The 24,094-nt window shown below is 37.1% G+C and overlaps 1 protein-coding gene across 1 annotated transcript in view; it reads left to right on the top strand.

Moving 5' to 3' along the window:
• GABRA2 (gamma-aminobutyric acid type A receptor subunit alpha2) overlaps nt 1–5,656 on the top strand; it is a gene marked incomplete at both ends in the record, with an annotated part of 55,292 nt that extends 49,636 nt beyond the window's left edge. The window contains 2 exons of the mRNA XM_080344052.1: nt 1,210–1,412; nt 5,348–5,656. Coding sequence (XP_080200178.1) covers nt 1,210–1,412; nt 5,348–5,656 — 512 coding nt within the window. The remainder of the gene's footprint in view (nt 1–1,209; nt 1,413–5,347) is intronic.
• Nucleotides 5,657–24,094: the final 18,438 nt, after the last annotated feature.

Here is a 24,094-nt window from a genome sequence, read left to right on the forward strand (position 1 = left end):
TCTCTTCTCTCTCACACAGTGGTTAAGAATGCTTTTCTTGTAGCAAAATGAAAATTTGGGCTAGGCTGATCTTGCAGAACCCAGGTGACAGATTGCTGACAGTTGGAGGATCTGGCATTGGGAGAGTGACTTGACTTTCTGGTGGAAATCCTCTTACAATAATTTCATGAGTGTGTAGCTGTTGAAGCTGTGATGTGCTGTTACTAATATTTCTGCCATGGCATCTCCTTTGCCTGTCATAATGGAGTGTAGGTTTGCTGATCTGTGCTAAGTATATCACTTTGTGTTGCTTTTCATTCTGGAGACATATCTAGTGGTGTGCCACAAAGGGAATAGTTTAGTTTGCCTAAGTGTGATTCAGCCTGAGGTGGGAGAACTGATTTACTTAAGGAATGGAGGCTGCATTTGTGGCTGTGGGTTTCTGCTTGCTAAAGCTGATTCAGAAAAATGTTCTTCTCTTCCTCCCGTGTATAATTTTTTCTGATTTTTTGGAATATAATTCCTGGCTTCCTGCTGGGACTTCATTATGTACAAAGTATTGTAAAGTGCTTTTAATAACTGCCACAGTGAAAAAACAATCTTCCCAGATCATCAAGTCTTGTTTTCTGACACATAATATATGGTTATAATCTGGCATTTGAAATCAATATACTATTCTAGAAAAAATACACACCTGAATGAAAACTTACCCTGTTTGTGTCTTCAGCCGTCACTGGATGGTTAGTGACACAGCTACTAGTGAAAAAGAAAGTAATTTATTCTAATAATAAAGGTAAATTTGTGTGATATTGTCAGTAAAGATGGGTGCCAGACCTCCAGCCACTGCAGTGAATCAAGCCACCAACCATTAACATGTTAATCATTATTACTGAAATGCTGCAAAATATTATGATTCCATTAAGGAATTGTCAATTTCGTGCCTTACCTGTCCTGGTTGCTAACCAATAAAATAAAATATTATCTATCTCCTATAAGTAAAATCTTAAGTTGATTTAAAAAAGGAAGTTCAGACAACAAAATTGAACTAAAATATTTCAAAGAAAACTCTAGTTGCAGCCTTTAATATGATTCTGGCAGTTTGTAAGCAACTTAGATAAGCAAATTTTCCATTGTATTTCCCAAACAAGCCATAATACTTTTTTTGTTTGTATTTTTATTAACATTTAAAATCCAAGTAAAACTGATGATCTGTTTATTGTCCCCTTGCAGGAGTAACAACTGTGTTGACAATGACAACACTGAGCATCAGTGCTCGAAATTCACTCCCCAAAGTAGCATATGCAACAGCTATGGATTGGTTTATTGCTGTTTGTTATGCATTTGTATTCTCTGCATTAATTGAATTCGCAACTGTAAACTATTTTACAAAACGAGGATGGGCCTGGGATGGAAAAAGTGTAGTGAATGATAAGGTAAGTCCTAAGGGAAGAGCCCTCTTTCCAGTCAATTGCACTAAAACAGCTGTAATATATTGTTGATAAAATAATTTTATATAAAATTTGCTACATAAAAAATATATATATGATGCTTTAAATCAAAAGAATGTAGATGTATTTTCTCTCCTGAACAAAAATATATCTGCCCTGATGTAGCTAGTCTCACTTGGTTTCAGTAATCTAGATTTAGTGATCAAGCACATTGGTTTTTTATGTTGGAACTGTGTGATTTGTTTCTTGACTCCTCAGATACAACTATTTATCTGGTTACTCAGAAAAAATAATCCAAAATGTATTGTTTGATTACTTTTTTATTATTTAATCCATTTGAATTGGAAATAAGAAAAGGATTATGGAAGGATATATGTATATTAATTCTCCTGGTGTTAATCTGTTCCCTAGCATCTAGTAACTAAATATCAGAAAAACAACTGAATGCTGACATATGTAAAAACTATTAATAACAAAACCTAGAAATTCTGAACATTTTCAGTATTTTGAAACCTATCCTTTATGATATGTAGGCATTATTTTTAAACTAATTTAAATAGCAGTTTTACAAAATTCCGAGTACTCTGAGTGTGCACAAGCACAGTCATGCCTTAATTTTCTGGTATTAATAGTAGCATAGGTGTGATAGCATGAAGATATTTTGACCTGATAGAACTTCTTATTTTGTGAACAAAATGAACTGGTGATAGGCCTAAGTTTGTGTCAGGCTTTACTGTTTATAATTTTAATAATCCAGAACAAATGTTAAAGCTGACTTATTGTTTTGACTGACTTAGTATATTATAGAATTTCAACCTCTCCCCAGTCCCTGATTCTACCAATGGGAAAGGATTTCTTCTAACAAAGAATACTCTCATTTCTGTGCTTTTCCTTAAAACAGAATAGAATATGATTTGCTTTCTAGATGATAACAGTAGATGTGAAGCAAAGTTTAATTAACTGATGATTTCTTAGCCCATATAAAGCACAATGCATGAAGAAGCAAAATGTTCAGTGAATGATAGAGGAGAATTAGAGGAAATCAGTACATTGTTTATAATCCCCTGTGGGTTCTGGAAGGGCCTGAATTCTCCATAGCTTCAGGATCTGTTCCCTCATGGTAAAAGTAGTTACCAAATCGCTACAAGTTTATCGGCATGTCACGAGTGAAGCTTTTCAGACTGGCACTTTGCCCTGGCATTGTAATAATGTATGGAAAACTCTCCAATGATCCTTTGGCTGTTCCTTTAAATTAATATAACAGTGTTGTTTCATGATCTTAGGAGTGACATCTGTCTAATAGCTAGGCAGTATTCCTCCCCTAGGAATGAAAAATTTAACCATTCCATTTAAAGTTTTATATACCATTCAAAAGTCCAGTTCTCTATTTGCTTCAAACTGACTTAACAAAAAGCTAAATTTCTCATATAAAAATATGGTTCATCCTTATTAGGCAGTTCTTATTAATGGGATTACAGATAGCTTTTAAAAACATACTGTGTCTGAAAGGAAGGAATTATAGATCTGTTAGAGTATTTAATAATTTGATTTGGTAATTTGCTCTTATTTTTGTTGAATGTTTCTGTGGAGCTAAAGACAGGATTATTCTTCATCAAATATAGAGAAAAATGTTTTCTCAGTGACATTTATCTGTGTTCACGTTAAATGGAAATTCCTGTCTAAATGCTGTCAACATGGAATTTGTCTCAGAGAAAAGCAGGTACAGGAACAAGCTACATGTTTCTTCGGTCCTTTTTCATACTCTAGTCAATAAGGAACAATGCTGAATTCCCACCAATCCCTGATTTTCTTTTTATGTGACACCATTTCCTGAGACAAGGTATTTGGGACACAGTGTCTTACCATGAAGATCTTATCAAGATTTGTAGATGGCTCTGATAAATATTGAATTGGAGCTAATTTAAAACCAAAATTGGAAATTGGGTAGATGACTCCCAGTGGAAGTAAAAAAAATTGAATGCACTGGTATGAGAGATGTCAGAAGAATTCTCTCACTTGTGCCACTTCCATTAGATTGAAAATCAAACCAAACCAATACAACAGATAATGATTTCTTGTATGAGTCTATGGAGAGACTTGCTTCCTGAGAAACTGAAATCCTTCCATTCTTTCCTGTAGGTTATTAGAAGTTCCTTAGTTTAGGATTGCTGCAAAACAGTGAATCAGTTTGTAGCATTACAGTCTTATTGCAGAGCTGGTCTGTGTACGTATATATAGGTCTAAGAACTCAAGCCTATACTCATTAGCTATGCATCCCTGTATATATCTATAGACATAGCCTCCCCATTGGACTGCCATTGGCTAAACTTCAGCCATTTGAAAGATTCCACAAACCTGTAAAAACACAGAACTGCTATGTTGGAAGGAACCTCTGGAGATCACTGAATTTAACCCCTCTACTCCAAACAGGGCCAGCTAAGGACAGTGCTCAGGGTTGGTTCCAGACAGTTTTTTAATATCTCCAAGGATGGAGACTCCACAGCCTCTCTGGGCAACCTGTTTCAGTGCTCAGTCATGCTCACAGTAAAATACATTTTTTTGTATGTTTAAGTGGAATATATTTCATATTGTGCCCATTTCCTCTTGTCCTTCCACTGGATATCACTGAGAAGAGTCTGGCCTGGTCTCTTTTCCTCTCTCCCACCAGATATTTATATACATTGATCAGATTCCCCCATGAGCCTTCTCTGGGCTGAACAGTCCCAGTTCTCTCAGCCTTTCATATTTCAGATGCTTCGGGCCTTTAATAATCTTTGCGGTCCTTTGCTGGACTTGCTCCATTATGTCCATGTCTCTCTTGAACTGGGGAGCCCAGGACTGGATCCAGCATTCTGGATGTGTCTCGTCAGGGCTGAGTCGAGGGGAACAATTACCTCCCTCAGTCTTCTGGCAGTGTTCTTTGTAATGCAGCCCAAAAGGCTATTTGCCTTCATTGCTGTGAAGGCATATTGCTGGCTTGTGTTCAACTTGGTGTCCACCAGGACCGCCAGGGCTTTTTCTGCAAAGCTGCTTTCCAGCCCATTAGCCATAACCTGTATTGGTGCATGGGGTTATTCCTCCCCAGGTGCAGGACTTAAATTTCCCTTTGCTGAACTTCATTAAATTCTTGTCATGCCATCTCACCATTCTTATCTTCTTTTATTTTTTAGGTTCTAAACCCCATTTTCTTCACTGTTATGCATTTTTTTAAACAATAACTGCTGAAAAGCAGAGCTAGTTCTTGGGCTAGTCCTCAGCTCACTTCTGCAGCTACCATGCTGGAGTCCTCCTTTCTCTTAATTGCAATCTCTTTCTGACTTCTCTGTGTGTGTGTCTGTGTATATTAACATGTAAACACACACACATATTTCTCTAGAATCACTTAAAAATGCAGACCATTACTGAAATTCCTTTATTTATTGGTGGTATGTTATGAGATGTTCAAATAATAATGATGCTAGTTTTACGTGGGAAAGATGGCCTAGTTTTCATTTTATCACAATGCTGGGTAATCTTTTTTCCTGGTCCACCCATTCACTCCTAGTTCTATTAACAGAGAACATTTTAAAAATCTTGCAGTTAACAGATAACAAAGATAACAAAGCAGCTAGAGAAAGACCAACTCTTTTCCAGTTATCCTTACAATTGCAGTAAAAAACTCTTCCTCGTATAGCTTCAGCAGGGCATTTGATGGTTCAAAAGTCCATATTTTTAGAGCATTCTTATGTTACCTGTACCTTCTTTTTGGATAGACTGGAATATCTTTATTTATATTTGAATTTGTTAGTATGGTATTCCTGGTATTTATTTTAACATGCTCTCATATACTAATATGTTTCTTTTACATTTGAAATGATGTTTTATTAAGACTATTCTGGAAGTACACCTTGCATATTTAACTTCATGCTGTCTTCCAATAGAAAAAAGAAAAAGCGTCTGTCATTAAGAAAAACAATGCCTATGCAGTGGCTGTTGCCAACTATGCTCCAAATATTACCAAGGACTCAGTGCTACCAACCATCTCCAAGAGCGCTACAACTGCAGAACCCAACAAGGCAAAACCAGAAGCGAAGCCACAGGAAGCAAAGAAGACATTCAACAGTGTCAGCAAAATTGACAGAATGTCTAGAATAGTGTTTCCAGTCTTATTTGGTACTTTTAATTTAGTCTATTGGGCTACATATTTAAACAGGGAGCCTGTCTTACTGGGCTTTGCGCCATCAACCTAAAAGTTGAATTGCACTGAGGACTTAAAGCATCATTCTAATCAGATAGGTTGTTTGCTATGTACAGTACGACTAATAACTGCTAATCTGTGAACCATTATGTACAGAGTGTATATAGATATCTGTGTATCTCCAAAGGAGGGACACAGTGTAAATTCATGGGTCTGTAAACAGATGGCACCCATGGCAAATATAGCCAGCTGTTCAAAAGTTATACCCAGGGGAGTTCTGTTAAACTAGGATTCAAATATACAGAATTATATTCTCTCCATACAATGAAATGAAGATATGATCCTACATAATTATTTAGGAACAGTATTTTTTTAATTTAAAGTTAAAATATTTTTCTATAAAGTAACTAATTCTACTTTAATGAAAGAAACTGTCATTTAGAAAAGTGATTTTTTTAAAAAGGTGCAATTGTTTCATACAATAGCAGTTCCCATGTACATAACAGAATACGGAGGTTGTACGGTTCTACTGTTGACAAACATTCTGGATACTAGTTAGGCTGAAGAGGTAGTAAAGACTACTCTATGGCAAAAGCCACAAGTTTCTTACTTCTATCCTCTTTGAAGTTGTTAATAAACTCCTCTAATTGATTTCAGGGAAGGAAGTATTAATGAATTTTCCAATATCAACCAACTTCCACCAGTGAAACTCATTCTTTTCCCTTTTTTTTTTTTCCCCCTTTTTTTTTTTTTTTTTTCCATGTTGCTAACCCAAGTTGTCTGGTTTGGCAAAGTTGGATTATTTTCAGGTTCAAAAAAGCACTCAGAATTTTTTCAGGGTTAAGTATATCATTAATATAATACATTATTTTTCCTTGCTTAATGTTACCCTAAAACCTGCCATTAAAATACCTACCTGTATTTCTCCCACAAAGCATTCTTTTCAAGGGAAACAAGAACCATTATTTGAGTTCAGGATATTGTCCATACAATAAAATTTACTGCTGCTTTTGTAAATTGCAACTTTACATTTCGCTGACATAACTTTACAAAAACTTTGTATACTAGAAATGGTTTTGCTAAGATTTGGATGTTATTTTTTTAATAAAAGGTCATGCATCATCTGTAGGTATCAGCTGTATTTCGTATACACAAATATAACAAAATTGGAGCTGCCATTTGCAATTTTATATGAACATTTAATACTGATCAGTAAAATTGTTTTTCATCTGAAACTTTGCAAAGATTCTTTATGCCCCTAAAGGCCTGGTAAATCATGACATAAGTAATAATTGCGTATTGTATTTAGATTTTAGTATACTTGGCCAATCAAAAATATTTTGATTCACACATACATTAGCAGTTATTAGTTGACCTTTAAAAAAAGATACACCTTTATGATGATGTCTTCTAGTAGAGACATATGTAGTCGTATAGTGTCATTTATTGCAGTTTTGTACAGTACTTGAGTATAGTGCATAAAATAGGTATGTTCAGAGTTTAACAAAGTTGTACAAATATTTCTAAAATCAAATAAAAGAATATCTTAAGACATGGAAATGTGCTAAAAACACAGAGAAACACTGCTTTTATTTGCTGGTTTATTTTCTTGCTTTTTCTTTGCTTTAAATGTGATTCTGTTTGTACTTTGTGTGACAGTGTAGATGCCAAGGTCACAAATGCATATTATGAATAGAATTAATAGCTAAGACAGAGTTGACATCAGTAAAATAAAGACATTGCATAAGTTATAAATGAAAGGGAGAAGCATTGACAAAGTGCGTATCCCTTGAAGTCCCTCTTCTTAAACTGTCAGATTAAACCGTCCTCATCAACAGTAGTTAAAAAATGAGCACTTTACTCAGAACATTAAAATTGAAATATCCTTATTTTCATATATATTTATATATAAATGTCGATCTTCCATGTAACATGGAGGTGTGTGCAATAGTGTGATTATGAGCATAAGGCTGGAAGGCAAGCAATAAAAAAAAGGTTTTTTCATGGTATAATTATACATTTTTAAAATGTTTCATTTGTAAATTATAAATTATCCCTTTAATGTCACATTGTCTAGGTATGAATAAATATATAAATATGTACATATGTACAAATAATTGTAAATATTAGAACTGTAGAAAAAAACCCCTTTACTTTTAACTTTGTTTTTGGCAAAGGGCTCTGGCTGTATAGTTAAATGGAGGCCCATGCTAAACTGCTCTTGGACTTCAGTAGCTTGATTATGTTTTCTGTAGCTGAGGTTTCCTTCCTGTGACCTAGTGGGAGTTCTTACCTTCTCTTTGCATCAGCAAGATTTAGGGAGTCTCTGAACCTCACTGGTCTCAGATATGAGAAACAGAGGTTTGTGTTTCACCCTTGGCCACATCCCAGGTCCTCAAAACCCTTTAAAATGTTTAAACAATGTTGTGTACTGCTCCATGCATGACACTGTATAGTCAGAACTCTCCCCACTACCAACATGAGTGTGCTCAGAGCTGTGTTGGATTACTTGATGAGGAAGGATTTTGCATCCTTATCCATGAATGGGACCCCTTAAATGTTTTTAACAGTACAAGTCTCCTCCAACAAGACTTCTTCACTGGAAGATAACATCTGTATAATTCAGAGCTGCGTGCAAACAGTGTATCTTCAGTTTGCACGAGAAGGCCGATGATGTCCCTTGTTAGTCAGCTCTGCTGCTACTGCTTTCATTTGGTACAACTATTTTTCCATCCATTGACCATTTTCTCTACTCTTGTGTTATGCTTAGAGTCAGACAAAAAAAAAAAATAAAACGGGTGTTTTTCACATGCTAAAGGTACAGTCATGACACACACACACACAAAAAATAAGCATAATAGATAAATACACTTATTGAAACCCAATACATTTTAAATATCCACGAGCAGTTATTGTGGACATCAGCAAGGCTTTTGAGTGAATACACTCCAGAAAAGTTTCACTTATACATTTAGTACGGTTGGTCTGTGTTGAAGCAAAGTCTTTCTGTGGGAGGAAGGAGTCTGCTTTATTGTTTCTCTACTGAAACATTTCTAGTGAGTAAACTGTCTACACATAAGTTGCAAATTTGTGAAACTGACAACTGGATAAGTGAATTTGAATGTAAACATTTAACTGAATGCAAGCATTACACAAGGAACACCAGAATACAAGAGTTAGACCTTCTTTCCTTTTAACAGTATAGAATCTGTGTCTGGGATTTTAAAGCTGGTCTCACAAATGTCCTGAATATCTAGAAGTTTCTTTTAATTTGAGTAAAACTTGCTGATCTTAAATACTTAAAGTGGGAAGAGAGAGCATGAGTGAGCAAACACAAGTTGCTTTGCTATCAAAGACTTGCACATGGAGTCCACCAGTGAAATTTTTGCTTTGCTTAACATGTTAATCTAATTTATTTTTCCAATTTTTATTGGATCAGGGTGTCATATTTTGTGTAACTTAAGAAATGAATATAATAAATACAATGATATAACACTGTGGTAAACTTGGATTGGAATTACCATAATTCCAAACAAGGTTTATGAAACAGGCTTCCAGTGTAGTACTGGAGCACGTACTTCTGGATGCATGTGGTCAGTAATTTAACAGTAATTCATAAATCAGCATGAACAATATAGAGATCAGCAGGGTTTATCAGCCAGGGTTGCCTGCTGGAGACTTCTTAACAGATTGCTTTAAAAAGAGTGGCTTCCAAACTTCTCAATTACATTGTAGCCAATGAAATTATCTTCACCTTTGTGTCTGGTTTAATTCAACTTGTAACTGCTGCTTTGTGGAGCGTCTTAAAAAAATATTATGGTAGATGTTCTGAGATAGGAGCTTTAACTTGGGAGACTACTCATACCACCAAACATTATGCTAAGTTATGGAGCTAGTCTGCCTCTATAGTCATGGGAGAGAGCTTCATGAGACATCAAAAAGAAGCCTTACTGAATCACCCTCCCTTCCCAGCAATTATAGATAACACATGCAGTGGTGTGACTTTAAAATGCAACAACCATGAACAGCCTTCCTGAAAGCAACCAGAAGCAGCTGTGAGGAGGTAGGGATGTGTGGGGGAGGAAAGGGGGAAAGAGAAGAAGAAAATGGCTTTGTTACCCTGTCAGTGGAATGAGGAAGAGGCCTTTGAAGGAGGTAATGTGTGTTTTTGTTTCAGCTTCAGTTCTGAGCATTTGTTACTATATATGAATTGTAGGAAAGTAACTTTTAGAGCATGTAAAATTGAAATATTTCTTGCATAATTCTGCAGAAATTGAGGGACATGAGTTGTGCCTTTCAAACTAAGAGGCTTCTGCTGACTACTCTGTGTAAACCTTGCGATATTGTGTGCTTCCTGTAGCATGGGCCATCTAGGGTGGAGGGGGGAAAGAAGCTTCAGAAATTAAGTAGAACTTTGTTAATTCCAGGTTGTGTTTCCTTAAGAGGTGTAACTTTCACTTAAGCACAGATAGTCAGCGTCCGTCCTCTATACCTCTCATTCCTATTCTGAAAGTGTAGGGCTGCACAAGTTGTTGCTTTGGCCTTTCACAAAATAGATGAAGTCCATGCTTCTGAACATTTCCATTCCTAACAAATTTGCATGAAAGATGATTTCAGTATGGATATGAAGCTAACATCAGTCTATACCCCATTATGTGTAGACACATAATGCTAAAATTTAGAAAGCAATGCAATGGGTTTTAAAGCAGAGGAAGAAAACTGAAAATAAGCCAAGACAGCTTAACAGCTTCATTTAAAAGGAAAAAAACAAACAGCATGATAAATGTACAAGTGTCTAAAGAAATCTAAATTTAATGTGTGAGTGTGGTATGATTTGGTGTCATAAATAAAGTATTTGTCTTAAATACTTCAAAACATTTAAGTAATTAAGTGAATTTATGTGAAAGCTCATATTTCAGCCTCCAGTAAAGTGAGTGGTTCTTCAGAAAACACAGTTTTAGGATTCCTTCCACCTCTTCCCAGGGACAGTGTACCTTCTGCTAGAATGCTGTCAGTTTGTCATATAACTTTAAGTATCTCTTTAATGTTACCTTCTTTTATTTACTATTTTCTTTTAGTCAAGGAGACGTCCTCTGCCTCATTTCTGTAGATAACCAAAACTCCCTGACAACCAGAACTATTAATCCTATTCTGAATCCAATTATTAATTGCAGCCATTTGAGAATCAGTGAGTGATTTGTCACTTTAGACCTTTAGTAGTAGAAGCTGAAGGCTCAATAATTTATTTCAATTAATGGCAGATGTTAATCACATGAGTTTTTTCTCTAAATGATTTAATTTTTCAGCTTCAGGTCTTTCTAGGTGAATCCTTGAACTCATGTTTTGGAGTCTGTGATTGTTTCTTACTGGAAGAAGCTAAACTTCGGGGGCTTGACCTCTCTGAGATCAGTGCAAAATTTGCACTGAATTTAAAATAAAACTAGTTAGCATCCTCAGGATATTCATCTATGTCACTGAAGTCAGTAAGGATTTTTTACAGATGGAGAGTACACCTAAGTTGCTTAGTTCTTTAATCCATGAAAATGAGCCCCTAAAGGAAGAGCCAACCATACTGAAATGAAGGACTTCATATCTCTTTCTTTCCTGCTAGATATTAATGCCTTTTAAGAATACTGTGAAAGTGCTGTGCGTTAGGAGTAGGTGATAACACTCACAAAAAGGAATTTGGAGGATGTTTTAAAATATGCAAGATGATATATACTCTTTATCTAGTGTTGATGTCTACATAAAGATATATGAATATATTTTTTATTTTTGGATGATTTAAAAGTTATATTTTTCATTTACAATTTTAATTCCTTATATAATGTTGTGAATACTTCACTTGATTAAGTGACCTGGAGTGTGTCTTTATGTGCTCAAGGTTGTTAATGATTGCACTGAGTGCTTTCATTCATCTAATATTCAATGAGGTGAGCTTCCACAGGTTGAAGTATTATATTTGTTTGCCAGTACTTCATCCAACTATCTATGCTATTGAGGATGGATGGAAATAGAGAATGAACAAGATACTGCTTTGATCAATTGCTTTTGATATTCTTTATTAGATGTTCATTTTGGCTGAATTTATCAGTTTATAGGCTACTGTAGCTTTGCATTAGCACGGAATGCAATGTAGTACTTTACATCTATTAGAATACATATGTACAATATGCACCGTATCTATAAACTGTTAAAAAATCAGTTCCCAAAGAGCACCTCTTCACCCTCTGCCCTCTGAATAGTCACTTTATTAGGAAACATTTGAAGGCACTTTAATATTAATTGAAGTGATTACACTAAATCTTGTTATACTTGATTAAAAAAAAATAGTAAAGATAATATGGAGTCTGATTCAGACATTGTTAGCAATTTCTCAGCTGGGCTGGATGACAAATCTACTTTAGTGAGTCACTTGGGTATGAAAATGTATAAGAGTTTGAAAATAGATGCTTCCAGTATATTAAAAAGAAATAAGGAAACGGGAAGAATGGAACCAATAATTTTAAAGAAAACTAAACACCAGTCAAATATGCACAGTAAGAAACTGCATGATAAATATAAGTATACTTAACCTTGAACATCAGCATCATATAAAATCTTCTGGGTGACAGTTCACTTATTTAGTAGGTTTCATAGTTATAAATAATTAAAGAGGATAATAATATTCTGTAATTTGTGACCTTGTTTTAACTGGAAAAAGTTGTTACTTTTCTAAAATGTAAAAGAAATAACTGGATTTATGTTTGAATGTGTCACTGCTTGCTATTGAAGAATATTTATTAATCACATGCAAAATATTGCTTAACATTATCTTTTTGTACTTCTTATTAAAGTTAATTTAAATATAGCACACTTTGTATATTTGTTTTTAATGCTTTGACAGAACAAATGTTTGATTCCCCTCATAACTTTTCTCTCAGGATTTGTGTGTGGGTTTTTATTTGTTTTTGTTTACTTGTTTTAAAGCAATCCATTACAGCCGCTATGGAGGTGTGTTTTTATTGAGGATGGAATTTCCCAAAGAAAGCAAACAATATTTTGGAAATATTCCTTAGCATGGTGAGAGTTGAACAGGGTTTTCTACTTATATGATGAGAATGTCCTCATGTCAATGTTTTATGTTTTCAGAAGGTTATAAAACATATTGCTGGAAGGTATACAATAACCATCAGCTGATGGGGAATGTAAGAGACACTAGACAGCTTGGTTCATCAATAGGAGTAGACTGGGTAACATAGCTTACTCAGAAACAACCGCAAATGTGTATACTGATAGTAGAGTGTGGGTTTGTTTTATTTTTTTTCGTTTGTTTGTTTTGTATTGTTTGTTTGTTTTAAAATAAGTGCTCTAGGTTCTAAGTCTTTCTGTGAGAAGGCTATAACTATTTCAGAGATGGCCCTTTGTCTTCCTGTATAGCTGCAGCTTCTCATTATAAATACATAAACATTCTTTATGGAAGATGGAAGTAATTTTGCTTATCAGAAGGGATTTGGGTTTCCTTGTATCTGGGCTGGAATACCTGGGAATGCCAGGACTATATGTGAGCAATTTATGACAAAAATAGATATTTATACATAGTAGAGTTGTAATGATTTGCATTGGAAAGGATCTTTGGAGGTCATCCTGTCAAATCCACTGCTCAAATACAGCCACATTACATTAAGCTGTGGGCATCCTTGTCCAATCAAGTGTTGAGCATCTCCGAGGATGGAGATCACACAGCATCCCTGGGTCTCTGCTCCCCTGTCACCACCCTCACAGCATAAAAACATTTATTTGTATTTGATTAGAATTTCCCATATTTCCCATGTTTCAAATTGTGCCTGTTACTACTTGCTCTATCACTTTAGACTTCTGAGACGAGTGTTCCAAGGAATATAGTCCAAGCTATAGCTCTAAGTAGTTTGTCCTTATTGCTAATTTGGATTGAAAATGCTAACATGTGGGCCCAGGTGACACCACAAGGATGGCTTTCCTTCGGTTTTCCTTGCATGATCACTATTTATATCCTACTTGCTTGTATGCCAAAACAGATATCTGGACTTGGGCATAACAAATTCTACCAGCCTCCATGAATGAGGATAATAATTCTCTGCATGTATGCAATGACTTCTGTCAGTTCAGAAGATGCGGTAGAAGAGCCTTGCTATTGAATATCCTCACATAATCAAACTAGCCAATTTTTCTACTTGCTTTCCCACAGTAAATTTCCCACAGGTACTGAGGTGACACAAAATACTATATCAGGTGAGGAAAGACCTCCCTTTTATACATTGACTACCATTGGTGATGAGGTAAGGGTTACAATGTGGGTGATAGACTTACTTAATTTTTAAATTTTAAAAGCGTCTGGGTACTTGACTATAGAGTATTGTAGCTTTGGCAGCTGCAACTCTCAGCTCAAACAGTGGCATGCCTCTATGATGGAACAGAAGTGTGATGCTTCGTAGATAACTGTCTGCCCTGTCAGCATTGGAGCCTCTTGCATGAGAAGCCCTGTAGTAGCAGGATTCCTCCCTTAATAGGTGCTGAAAATGTGTGGGGGATTTACAGGCAGGCAGTGCTCAGACAGTGTGCTCTTCCCTTAGGGAAAGGGCCCTGCATTGCTTGCACAGCCTTTTGGTCTGGAAAGCCCTGTGCTTCAGTGCCAGTACCTCCCTGCACTGAGAGTGCACTGAGAGTACCTCCCTGGTGCTGAGAGTTTGGCCGACTCCATGAAACAAGGGATTCACACTGGGATGATACCAGCAAAAGGCTGGATGTGGTTCTTCAAAGACCCTTATAGGTGTGTGTTTGTGCCATTTGGGCATTGCTCCCTGCTTTTCTCGGGAGATGTAAATCAGTAGCTGTTGAGTGATGTTGGACCTGTAAATGCAGGGCTGGGTAATTGCAGTTGTGGTCTCAAGGTAGTGGATTACAGTTCCTGCTTGTGCTTTGCCTTCAAACAACTACTGGCGGGATAAGCTACACCAGTTAGTTGCCTGGTGTCTGCATCAGTAACAGCCTTCAATTCAGAAACACAGCTGTAAACTCTTTTGTTCCTTGTTGTCCTTGGCTAGTGTCTCCTTAAGAGCTCCATGGCATACCATGTATAGTTCAAGATACTGTGTTGCTTGTAGTTCAAATTATATTAGATGCTAAATCTTGAATTTCAGGCTTGTAAACTCTGAGTGTCAAAGGTACCAACAAATACCAACAAATATGTTCCCAGATGTTGGAATATTTGTCAGAGAACACAGCTTCCTTCCAGCTCTCATAAAATGTCGAAGAAAGTTCACTTATGTTCTTCAGGTCAAATCGCTATTTACAGTATGTCTCTAAATCTATCATGCATTAGGATGTACGCTTCATCTACAGATTGGCACAAGTTGAGTGAGGGATTGCCTTTCTGCTAATGGCCCAGCATTTTTTGCATAGCACACCTTACATAATTAATCTAGTCTTGATCCTGAGGTCCCAAAGAGCCTGTATTCCTACTTTAGGGAGTGATGTTGAAGTACAACATTCTTAGTGAACTCTACTCCTACTACAACACTGTCACCAACATTGTTCCCAGGGAATAGGCTATGAACAGCACAGAAGTACAATGCACACTGAGAAATACATTGGGCAACATGGGACCTTATTGCCACTTCATAACTTGCCATTTCTTTGCCCCTGCTTCAAAACCAACACAGGTGCTGAGAGTTTGGCCGACTCCATGAAACAAGGGATTCACACTGGGATGATACCAGCAAAAGGCTGGATGTGGTTCTTCAAAGACCCTTATAGGTGTGTGTTTGTGCCATTTGGGCATTGCTCCCTGCTTTTCTCGGGAGATGTAAATCAGTAGCTGTTGAGTTATGTTGGACAGGGTCCATTCTCAGCTGTATGACCAGTACATTTCTTATGTATCTAATTTACTGATTTATTAGGACACTGCAAATAACACCTCCTGGAGCCACTGGGTGAATTTGACTTTTTAAAAAATTTCTTCCCTTGCAGAGACAATGTTTAATATAAAGCAAGGCAACAAAATAATGTCAAGATAAAAATAAAGATGAAGTTATTGGTGAAGAAGCAGTCTGTTCTGCTTGTCTCTTTATACATTTCCTTCTTCATGGGTGCAAAAATATATGCAGACAGAATATGCTTGGAGGGCAAAATATGCTTTTAGTGTTCTCTTATTAGCAACTGTGCAAAGATTCCTGTTGTTCCATTGGAAAGAGTTTTTCTTTAGTTATAATTATTTTTTCTTTGAATATTCCACCAGCATTAAAGAGGATTTCATGGAATGGTGAAGGATTAATAGCAATGCAGAAAATGGTCTATAACAGTACATTTTTTCAGGAAACTTAATCAAAAAATCAGGTTCTAATGGATGAGGATTTGTTTTTCAACAGCATGCTTTATGTACAGATATGAAGTAAACAGGGGACCTGAGTAATATTTACAGACTTGCAAATCATATGGGAGAAGAGAAGTATTTAACTAGATACAGCACTGAAAACATTTTGAACAGTTGTCTGTGCCTTTGTGGTGGACAGGAGCCATAGTGAAAGTGAAGGATGAATATTCATAACGTTTTAAATATTGAAAGCAACTCTGCTTTCAATTTCTTTGTAGATATTTTGAGATCTTGGCGTAAATTATTAAAGAGGAAGGATTTGAATGTCTCTTCCACTTTCCAAAGACTAGCATAATTTTTGGCTAATGCTGGACATGATTGGCAAGTATAAGGAATGTGACTGAGTTTTATGAAGATTACTGTTTGTGCAGAACAGCTTATTTCAGTGCTGCAGTCCTCACCCTTCCCCCCAAGTCAATTGCCAATATTTTGAGATAGTCAGACTTGGCACTGAAAATTCTCTTAAGTTGTGGCTCGGCATATTGCTGTTATACCTTTCTGATGGAACGTATTTTCCTTCAAAAGCCCTTTGTGTTCTTCCTTTCTATCACACCTGACACTAAACAGGTTAGTGTTTGCAGAAATGACAGTGATGAGAGTTTAGAGTCAAACCATGTTTCATGCTGCATTATAGAGTTCAACTGCTTTTAATATGGGCTGTGCATGGTGGTCAGTGTTTCTATTTTTACGAAAAGAAGTCTGACAGAATTAATAAAGTAGAACAAGTGTCCAGTAATGAGCCAGTGTCCAGATGGTACTGGGAATATCAAAGACTACACCCATCTGGTCACCCTACCATTTACCAAAGGTAAGAGTACCTTCACAGTTCACACTGAGAGACATCAGGGAAAAAAAGGTGGAAAAACCCCAAAGCAATACAGGCGACTTCTAGAGTGCATGGAGGACAACTTCCTGACACAGGTGATGGAGGAGCCAACCAGGGAAGACTCACCACTGTACCTCACACTCTCAAAGAAGAATGTGCAAGCTTTGGGTGCACTGACCATGAGATGGTGGTGTTGAGGATCCTGAGAGGAGGGAACAAGGCAAAAAGCAGGATTACATCCCTGGATTTCAGGAGAGCAGACTGGCCCTGACTCTTGATCTCCCCACAGTGTGAACTCCATCCTCAGACCCAGGCTGCTGAGAGATTTGCTTAAAAGAGTTCCTTGGTAGATGTTGCTGGATAGAAAAAGGGTCCAGGGCATCTGGTTGATTTTCAAGGATCTCTTTCTCTAAGCTAGAGAAAAGTCCTACTCAGTATGCAAAAAGTTGAGCCAAGGCAGCAGGAAGCCTGCATGGATGAACAAGTTGGTCCTGGCTAAACTCAAGTATAAAAAGGAAGCATACAGGAGCTAGAAGCAGAGAGAGGTGACCTGGAAGGAATATAGAGACACTGTCTCAGTATGCAGGGAGTAATGAGAAAACAAAAGTCCACCAGGAGACAAATCTAATGACAGACATGGAAGGCAAAGTTAAGGACTTCTATAGGTATCATCAGCAAAAGGAAGACCAGGGAAAACATGGGCCCACTGTTGAATGGGACCCTGGTGACCAAGCACATAGAGAATGCCAAAGTACTCAGTGTCTTCTTTGTGTTGGTCTTTGTTGGTAAGATCTACCTTCAGGAATCCCATGCTGCTGAGTCCAGTGGGAAAGTTGAACAAAGAAGACTGAGCCTTGATAGAGGATCAAGTAGGGAACATTTAAAGAAACAGGACATACACAAGTCTCCAGGTTCTGATGAGATGCATCCACAAATGCTGCCTAATCTCACCTTGAGGCCACTGTTAATTACCTTGGAAAAAAATCACAGTCATTTGAAGTAGTTTCTGAGAACTAGAAGAAAGCAGATATTACTCCTATCTTCAAAGAGGGCAAGAAGGAAGGTCTGATGAGCTACAGGCCAGTCATCTTTACCTGGATTCTTGGGAAGGTAATGGAGCAAATAATCCTGGAAAGCATTTTCAGATGTCTGAAGAACAAGGTGGTGATCGGGCATGGTGAGCATTGATTTATGAAGGGGAAATCATGCTTGACCAACCTGATACTCTTCCATGATTAGACAACTAGCCTTGTGGACAAGGGGAGAACACTGGATTTTATCAGATTTCAGTAAGGCTTTTGACACTATCTCCTATAACAACATCTGATTAGACAAACTGATAAAGTGTAGGTGGAGTGGCATGAAAAGTGTCTGAACTACCAGGCTCAGAGTATTGTGATCAGTTGCTCAAAGTTCACTTAGAATTCAATCACTAATTTTTTACCCAGGGGTAGATACTGGGGCAAATACTGTTTTAAAATGTTGAATAATGACCGCACTGATGTGATGAAGTGCACCATCAGCAAGCTCACAGGCAATACAAAACTGGGAGGAGTGGGTTGTGTTACCTTTCAAAAGAGTCTTGACAAGTTAGAGAAATAGGCAGAGAGGAACCTCATAAAGTTCAATAAAAGAAAATGCAAGAAGAATAAGTCCATGCACCAGTGCAGACTGGAAAGCAGATCTGCAGAGTGGTACCTTGGGGTCCTGGTAGACAAGAAACTAAATCAGCTGTGTGCTGTTGTGGCGAAGAAGCCCTTTTGGGTTGCAATAGGAAGAGCATTGCCAACAGGTCTTGCTGCTACTCAGCACTGGTGATACTGTGTTTGGAATACTGTGTTTAGTGCTGGGCTCCCCTGTAGTACAAGAGGACATGAACACACTGTGGCAAGTCCTGCGAAGTGCCACAAAGATGACTAAGGGCCTGGAGATTTTGAAACATGAGGAAAGGCAGAGAAAGCTGGGACTAGTCAGCTTGGAAAAGAGAAAGCTCCGGGAGCATCTTATCTATGTGCATCCATATATGAGGGAGTAAAGAAGACCAGACTAGACTTCTGTCAGTGATATCCAGTGAAAGGACAAGAGGCAAAGGGCACAGATTGATACACAGAATATTCCACTTAAACACACAAACCCCTCTGCCTTACTCATTGGGCGTTTGAGCAGGTTGCCTAGAGATGTTGTGGAGTCTCCATCCTTGGAGATATTCAAAAGCTGTCTGGACAGCAGCCAGTCTGCTCTCCTGAAATCCAGGGATGTAATCCTGCTTTTTGCCTTGTTCCCTCCTCTGTTGTCTCCATCCTTGGAGATATTCAAAAGCTGTCTGGACATGGTCCTGAGCAACCTGCTGTTGGTAACATGTGTTAGACCAGATGATCTTCAGCAGTTCCTCCTAACCTCAGTGATCTTGTGACTCTGTGCAAAAGCTGACAAAGCTGATGTTGGAAGGAAGAATAAACTAGCAGGTATTAAATAGTTTTATAAGGATCCAAGCAGATCACTGTCTCCCATGGCACAAAATTAAATGAACTTTAGGTTCAATTTTATTTCTTCTTCTGCGAATGTGTTCTTGGCTTTCTACCTTAGAATTTATGAACTCCATTTTCTGTGTTAAATCTGAGATCCCCCAAGATGGCTTATTTCCAGCTCTGAAGATCTCTGCTTTTTGTCAGAGGAGATAATTTTGGCCTCTTAGATTATGCAGCTCCACCAAAAATTCCTTGCTAGGGTAGACTATGGGGCAATCTGACACCAACAATGACATTCTCTATAACACATGGCTGCCAAGTGCTTCTGCCCTTTTCATGTTCAAACCAAAAATCTATAAGAATAGCAGCCAGGTTTTCTTCAGGTTCCACTACCAATACAGGCTATATAAAGAAAGTGTGAGTAAGTTAGAAGTCACAATGATATCCCTTTAACTCTAGAAATAGATTGACTTGAATATAAATCTATTTTAAAAAGAAATGAATACCTATATTTTTAAAAAGGAGCCTATAGATACATCGAGAACTTAATTTATCAAACTCCCAAAGATATATCTAGCCTTACAATTGTGCCTGAGGCAGTGTATGACTCATCTGGCTTTCTGGTGCCCTTAAAGTGATCTAGCTAATCTGAAAAGTTCAGAATTTGGTTCTTGGTGAATTACATGGTAAGTTAAGAAGAGCCTAGATTAAACAAACAAACAAACAAAAAACCAAACAAAAACAAAACAAAAAACCCCACCAACCAAGCAAAAAACAAAGGTAGGAAGGCTTATTGTGGTAGACATAAATGCAAGTATGCATGTATATATTTCAATCTTCACATTCTAAAACACTGAAAGAAATGGTTGAGCCCAACAGAGGGAATATAGTCTATTTCTGTATGGGAACAAACACGGATCATTATAGTCTAGCTAGTGATTTGCTTTCTCTTTCAGAAAATTAGGAGCCTGATATGAGGGGAGCATTGGGTATGACCAAAGGCAAAGGATTCAGCACAATTTGAGTTAACACGTGCTCATTGCTATTTTGCCAAACCTGACCAATTTGCTACCCTTCCACAGCCTTTAGTTAGTGTCTGCTTTCTGATCACATATCACACTGCAAACAAAGCATATGCAATGACAATTGGCTCAGAAAACAGAATTTAATATACTTTGTAACATTTGTAATCCAATTAAAATCCATGTGTGTTTTATTAGAAGCAACAGTCATAATCTATAAATATGATACAGCCTGGATTTTGTTATGCAAGTTTATGTTTTTAAGCAAGTCATGAGTATCTTATAAAGGTAAAATGTATTCCAACAAAAAAACCTGATACACACTGAACAGGGGATATGAGTTATACCTGATGTTAATGAACCATGCGTTACTAGGGAAATGTCCTGCATAAACTGTGTCCCTAAGCTCTGGCTTTATGGCAATTGCATTTGTGTTTTAACTTGTGAATAACTAAAATGTGTTGCTGGGATCACATCTTAAGATACCTAAAGCAGAACGGCTAGCACTTCTTGAACTGAACTGTTGCATCAATGAGTAAGTTTCCTAATCTGCATAGCTATAAGAGTACAAAATGTTGAAATGCTACTACTGGTAGCAATGCTAAATGCTGCTTTTATTTATTTATTTTTGGCCAGATTAGCTACTTGGTTTGATCAGCTGAGCTAAGACAGAGAGCAATTGCTGGCCAAAAGGAAGAAATGGGTATGAGCATCCAAGGGTGAGGGGAGAGATTAGTGTTGCTGTGAACCCATAGCTTTCAGCTTTGCCTACTCTGTTGCAGTTTGAATCCTTGGGTCAATCCTGGCCTGATTCCTGCAAGGTATGAAGCTCCCTTTGGCTCCAGAGTTATTACTAGCATATACTTTTTTTTTTTGTAATTTAGCCTTTTGGCAAACATCAAATTTATGTGATATTTTTCATAGGAGGTATCATTCCTGTCTACCAGCAGTTTATTTTAATAACTGAGTTCTCTTTATTCAGTGGCATGCTCCCATGCCCTGCTTGATTAGCCAGTCAGAAAACCAGAGCTGGTTGCCCAAACTCCATGGCCCATATCCCACTAGAGAGAGGAATAACTTCACTTATGCTAGCAGATCTATCAAATTCCAGGATCAAAGTGTATGTGACATGACATGTCAAAATGCAACATCAAAGTGCATCTTATCCAGCAGTAGCTGCATGTAGTAGGACAGTACTATTAGGACCGTCAGGATTTTTGCCAGCTGTGCAGATATTTTTCTCCTACATTAAAGGAATTTAGGAAAAGCTAGCTAGATCACTTGCATTCCACAAAAATCAGCACAATAGGCAACCCGTTGCTGTTTCCCTGTATCTTACCTCCTATGCTGATGTCTCATTTTTTCCTTAGAACAGCAGTTTCTATTCCTTGCTGTTTCAAAGTAAACATGTGAACTGTACATTCAACATCAAAAGTTACAACACTCCCTGAATCTGCAGACAGTCTGACTCAAAACATCACTTGTGGGAAGTGTCATTTTAGTGTCTTGTGGACTAATCAGTTAATCATTTAATTTCTAATCCAATTAAGATCATTTAAGTCATTCACATAAGAGGTTTGCTTCCTCTGCTAGGCTACAGATACATATTTTTAACTGTGTATAGTGCTTAGGAAATGGGAAAGAGGAAATAATAAAAGAAGAGCAAACTGAGATTTGTGCAGTACAACACTACTGTGACTCAAATGGAACTAAATATTGCAGGTTGTAAGGCAAGGAAGAACTTATTCAAAAGTACCTACAAAAGTTATTAGAAAGTTGTAGATCTTAGGAACAATGCAAACATGATGGGACACAGACTAGAATTTCAGCTACACCTGATTTTGGTGGTGTTAGGGAGAATTATTTTGTCCATCACAGAAAAAAAAAGTGCGTGAGGCGGCTTCACATGTTTCATGTTGTTAGCAGTTTCTTTTCCTTGACTGGATCTGTTATTACACTTATTTTCCATTTTTCTTAGTATACTATTACACTTACTTTCAATAACTGGGTCTCTTATTATACTTTGATTTCTTATATTTATTAGTCTAAAATTACATTAAATCATCCTTTTTATGTTATGATCCTGCAACCAAATAATTGTTTTGCCTCCTAGTCATTCTCCATTTTCACCATGAAAATTTCCAAATTATCCATTTGCTCTTGTAGAGCATTAATGGCAATCAGATGATTTCCATTTATTCTGAGTGTACTATAATGTCATAAAGAGGTGACTACTTTAGATTATTGCCTTTCTCACTACTCTCACATTACACTTGTTACTGAAGTTTAAGTATTATGCCTGAAATATAGTTGCTTTGTTGTCAAGTTCTAATATTGGCAACAAATGATCTTTCAAGGCTAGTGAGTATGATGCACATATCAATACTGTTTTAATTATTTCACTGTTGAAATAGTGATCGTCAGTGCTAAAGGAACAACCATAATTAAGTGAGAATTTGCTATGAGTAATATTTTGTTGATTTTAGTAGTGTATTTAGGTTATGACAAGAAGTATATCCCAACTATTACTTTCCCTGCTAACTCCTATTGCAGATCTCGATCAGAATTTCTACTTGTTTATGTTACGTGGGTTTTTCTTATAGAGATGGATAAACTATTCCCTTTCCACATATGAGAATTACTTCTGACATTTATTTTTTATGGATGTTGGCATTTGATTTCTCATGGTAATAATTATACCTGCATGCCTTACACCTGCTCAAGAACCAGTTGACTATTATAAATTTGCATGCAATTAAATTCCCCAGTAACAATTATTTTTTTTCTTTTCATTGTGGTATGTGATGCAATCACAAATGAAATACTGTTGTTTAGAACATCTCTAAGTCTCCTTCATCAGAATTGATTTTGATCAATAGTGAAGGATACTTGCAAGTTTTGAATCTCTGATTAATATACGATACACATATTATTCACATTGATTAATGGTTTAAGTTGCAAGTTCACTTATTGATTACATTTTCTAAAATGTAGACCATATATAAAATCTGAAACGAAAGGCTCAGACCACCTAAAGATTTCTTCAGTGGGGTAATGGGTTACTGCATATCAGAGTTACATACTTGCATTAGAAGAAATTATCATTCAGAAAATAAAATCTGCTTTGTATCTATTCCTTAAGGAAAACCATAGCATTTGATTTTGTAATTAAATACAACATTATACTGCAAACAACCAAAGAGGCTGGAGTTGCACAGGTAGGTAAGCATTTTTTTTGACACAGTGAGCAGCTGAAGTTATGATCTATGTGATGTTCTTACATGGAATTCTCTACATGTTATATCTCATTTAAGGAACAAATCAAATCAAACGTTATTAAGTATAATACCAGTCCTTCACCTCACCAGCTCAGGCTTCTGCTGAAATGCACAGCAAGCTCTCCTAGGGTGCAGTTGAAGAGGACTGATGTGGGTTGCATTCCCACCCTGCTGAACTTCAAAGGCTCCCTGTCATGGAGTCATTTCAGCCTCTGACAACAGTGACCAGAATCCTCTCTGGAGGAAGGCACTAGGTATGTCTGCGTTTAAGGGACACTCATAGTGAACTGAATGGAGAGCAGGATTCTCTTGAGGCAAACCCCTCTGGTACTCATTTCAGGTCTGATTTGTTCACTTGCTCTTATGGTGGTTACTTTCCTTAAGTAATGCTGCTCAAATTAATGGAGAACGAACCAGTTCTCCTGCCCAGGTGGAATGGAAGGGCAGGTCTGGTCTGTGTGACTTTGGTTTTCCCCTTCAGGTTCTCTGTTTCCCTTCAACATCAA

Source organism: Nesoenas mayeri (assembly GCF_963082525.1).
Source record: "Nesoenas mayeri genome assembly, chromosome: 4".
NCBI lineage: Eukaryota > Metazoa > Chordata > Aves > Columbiformes > Columbidae > Nesoenas > Nesoenas mayeri.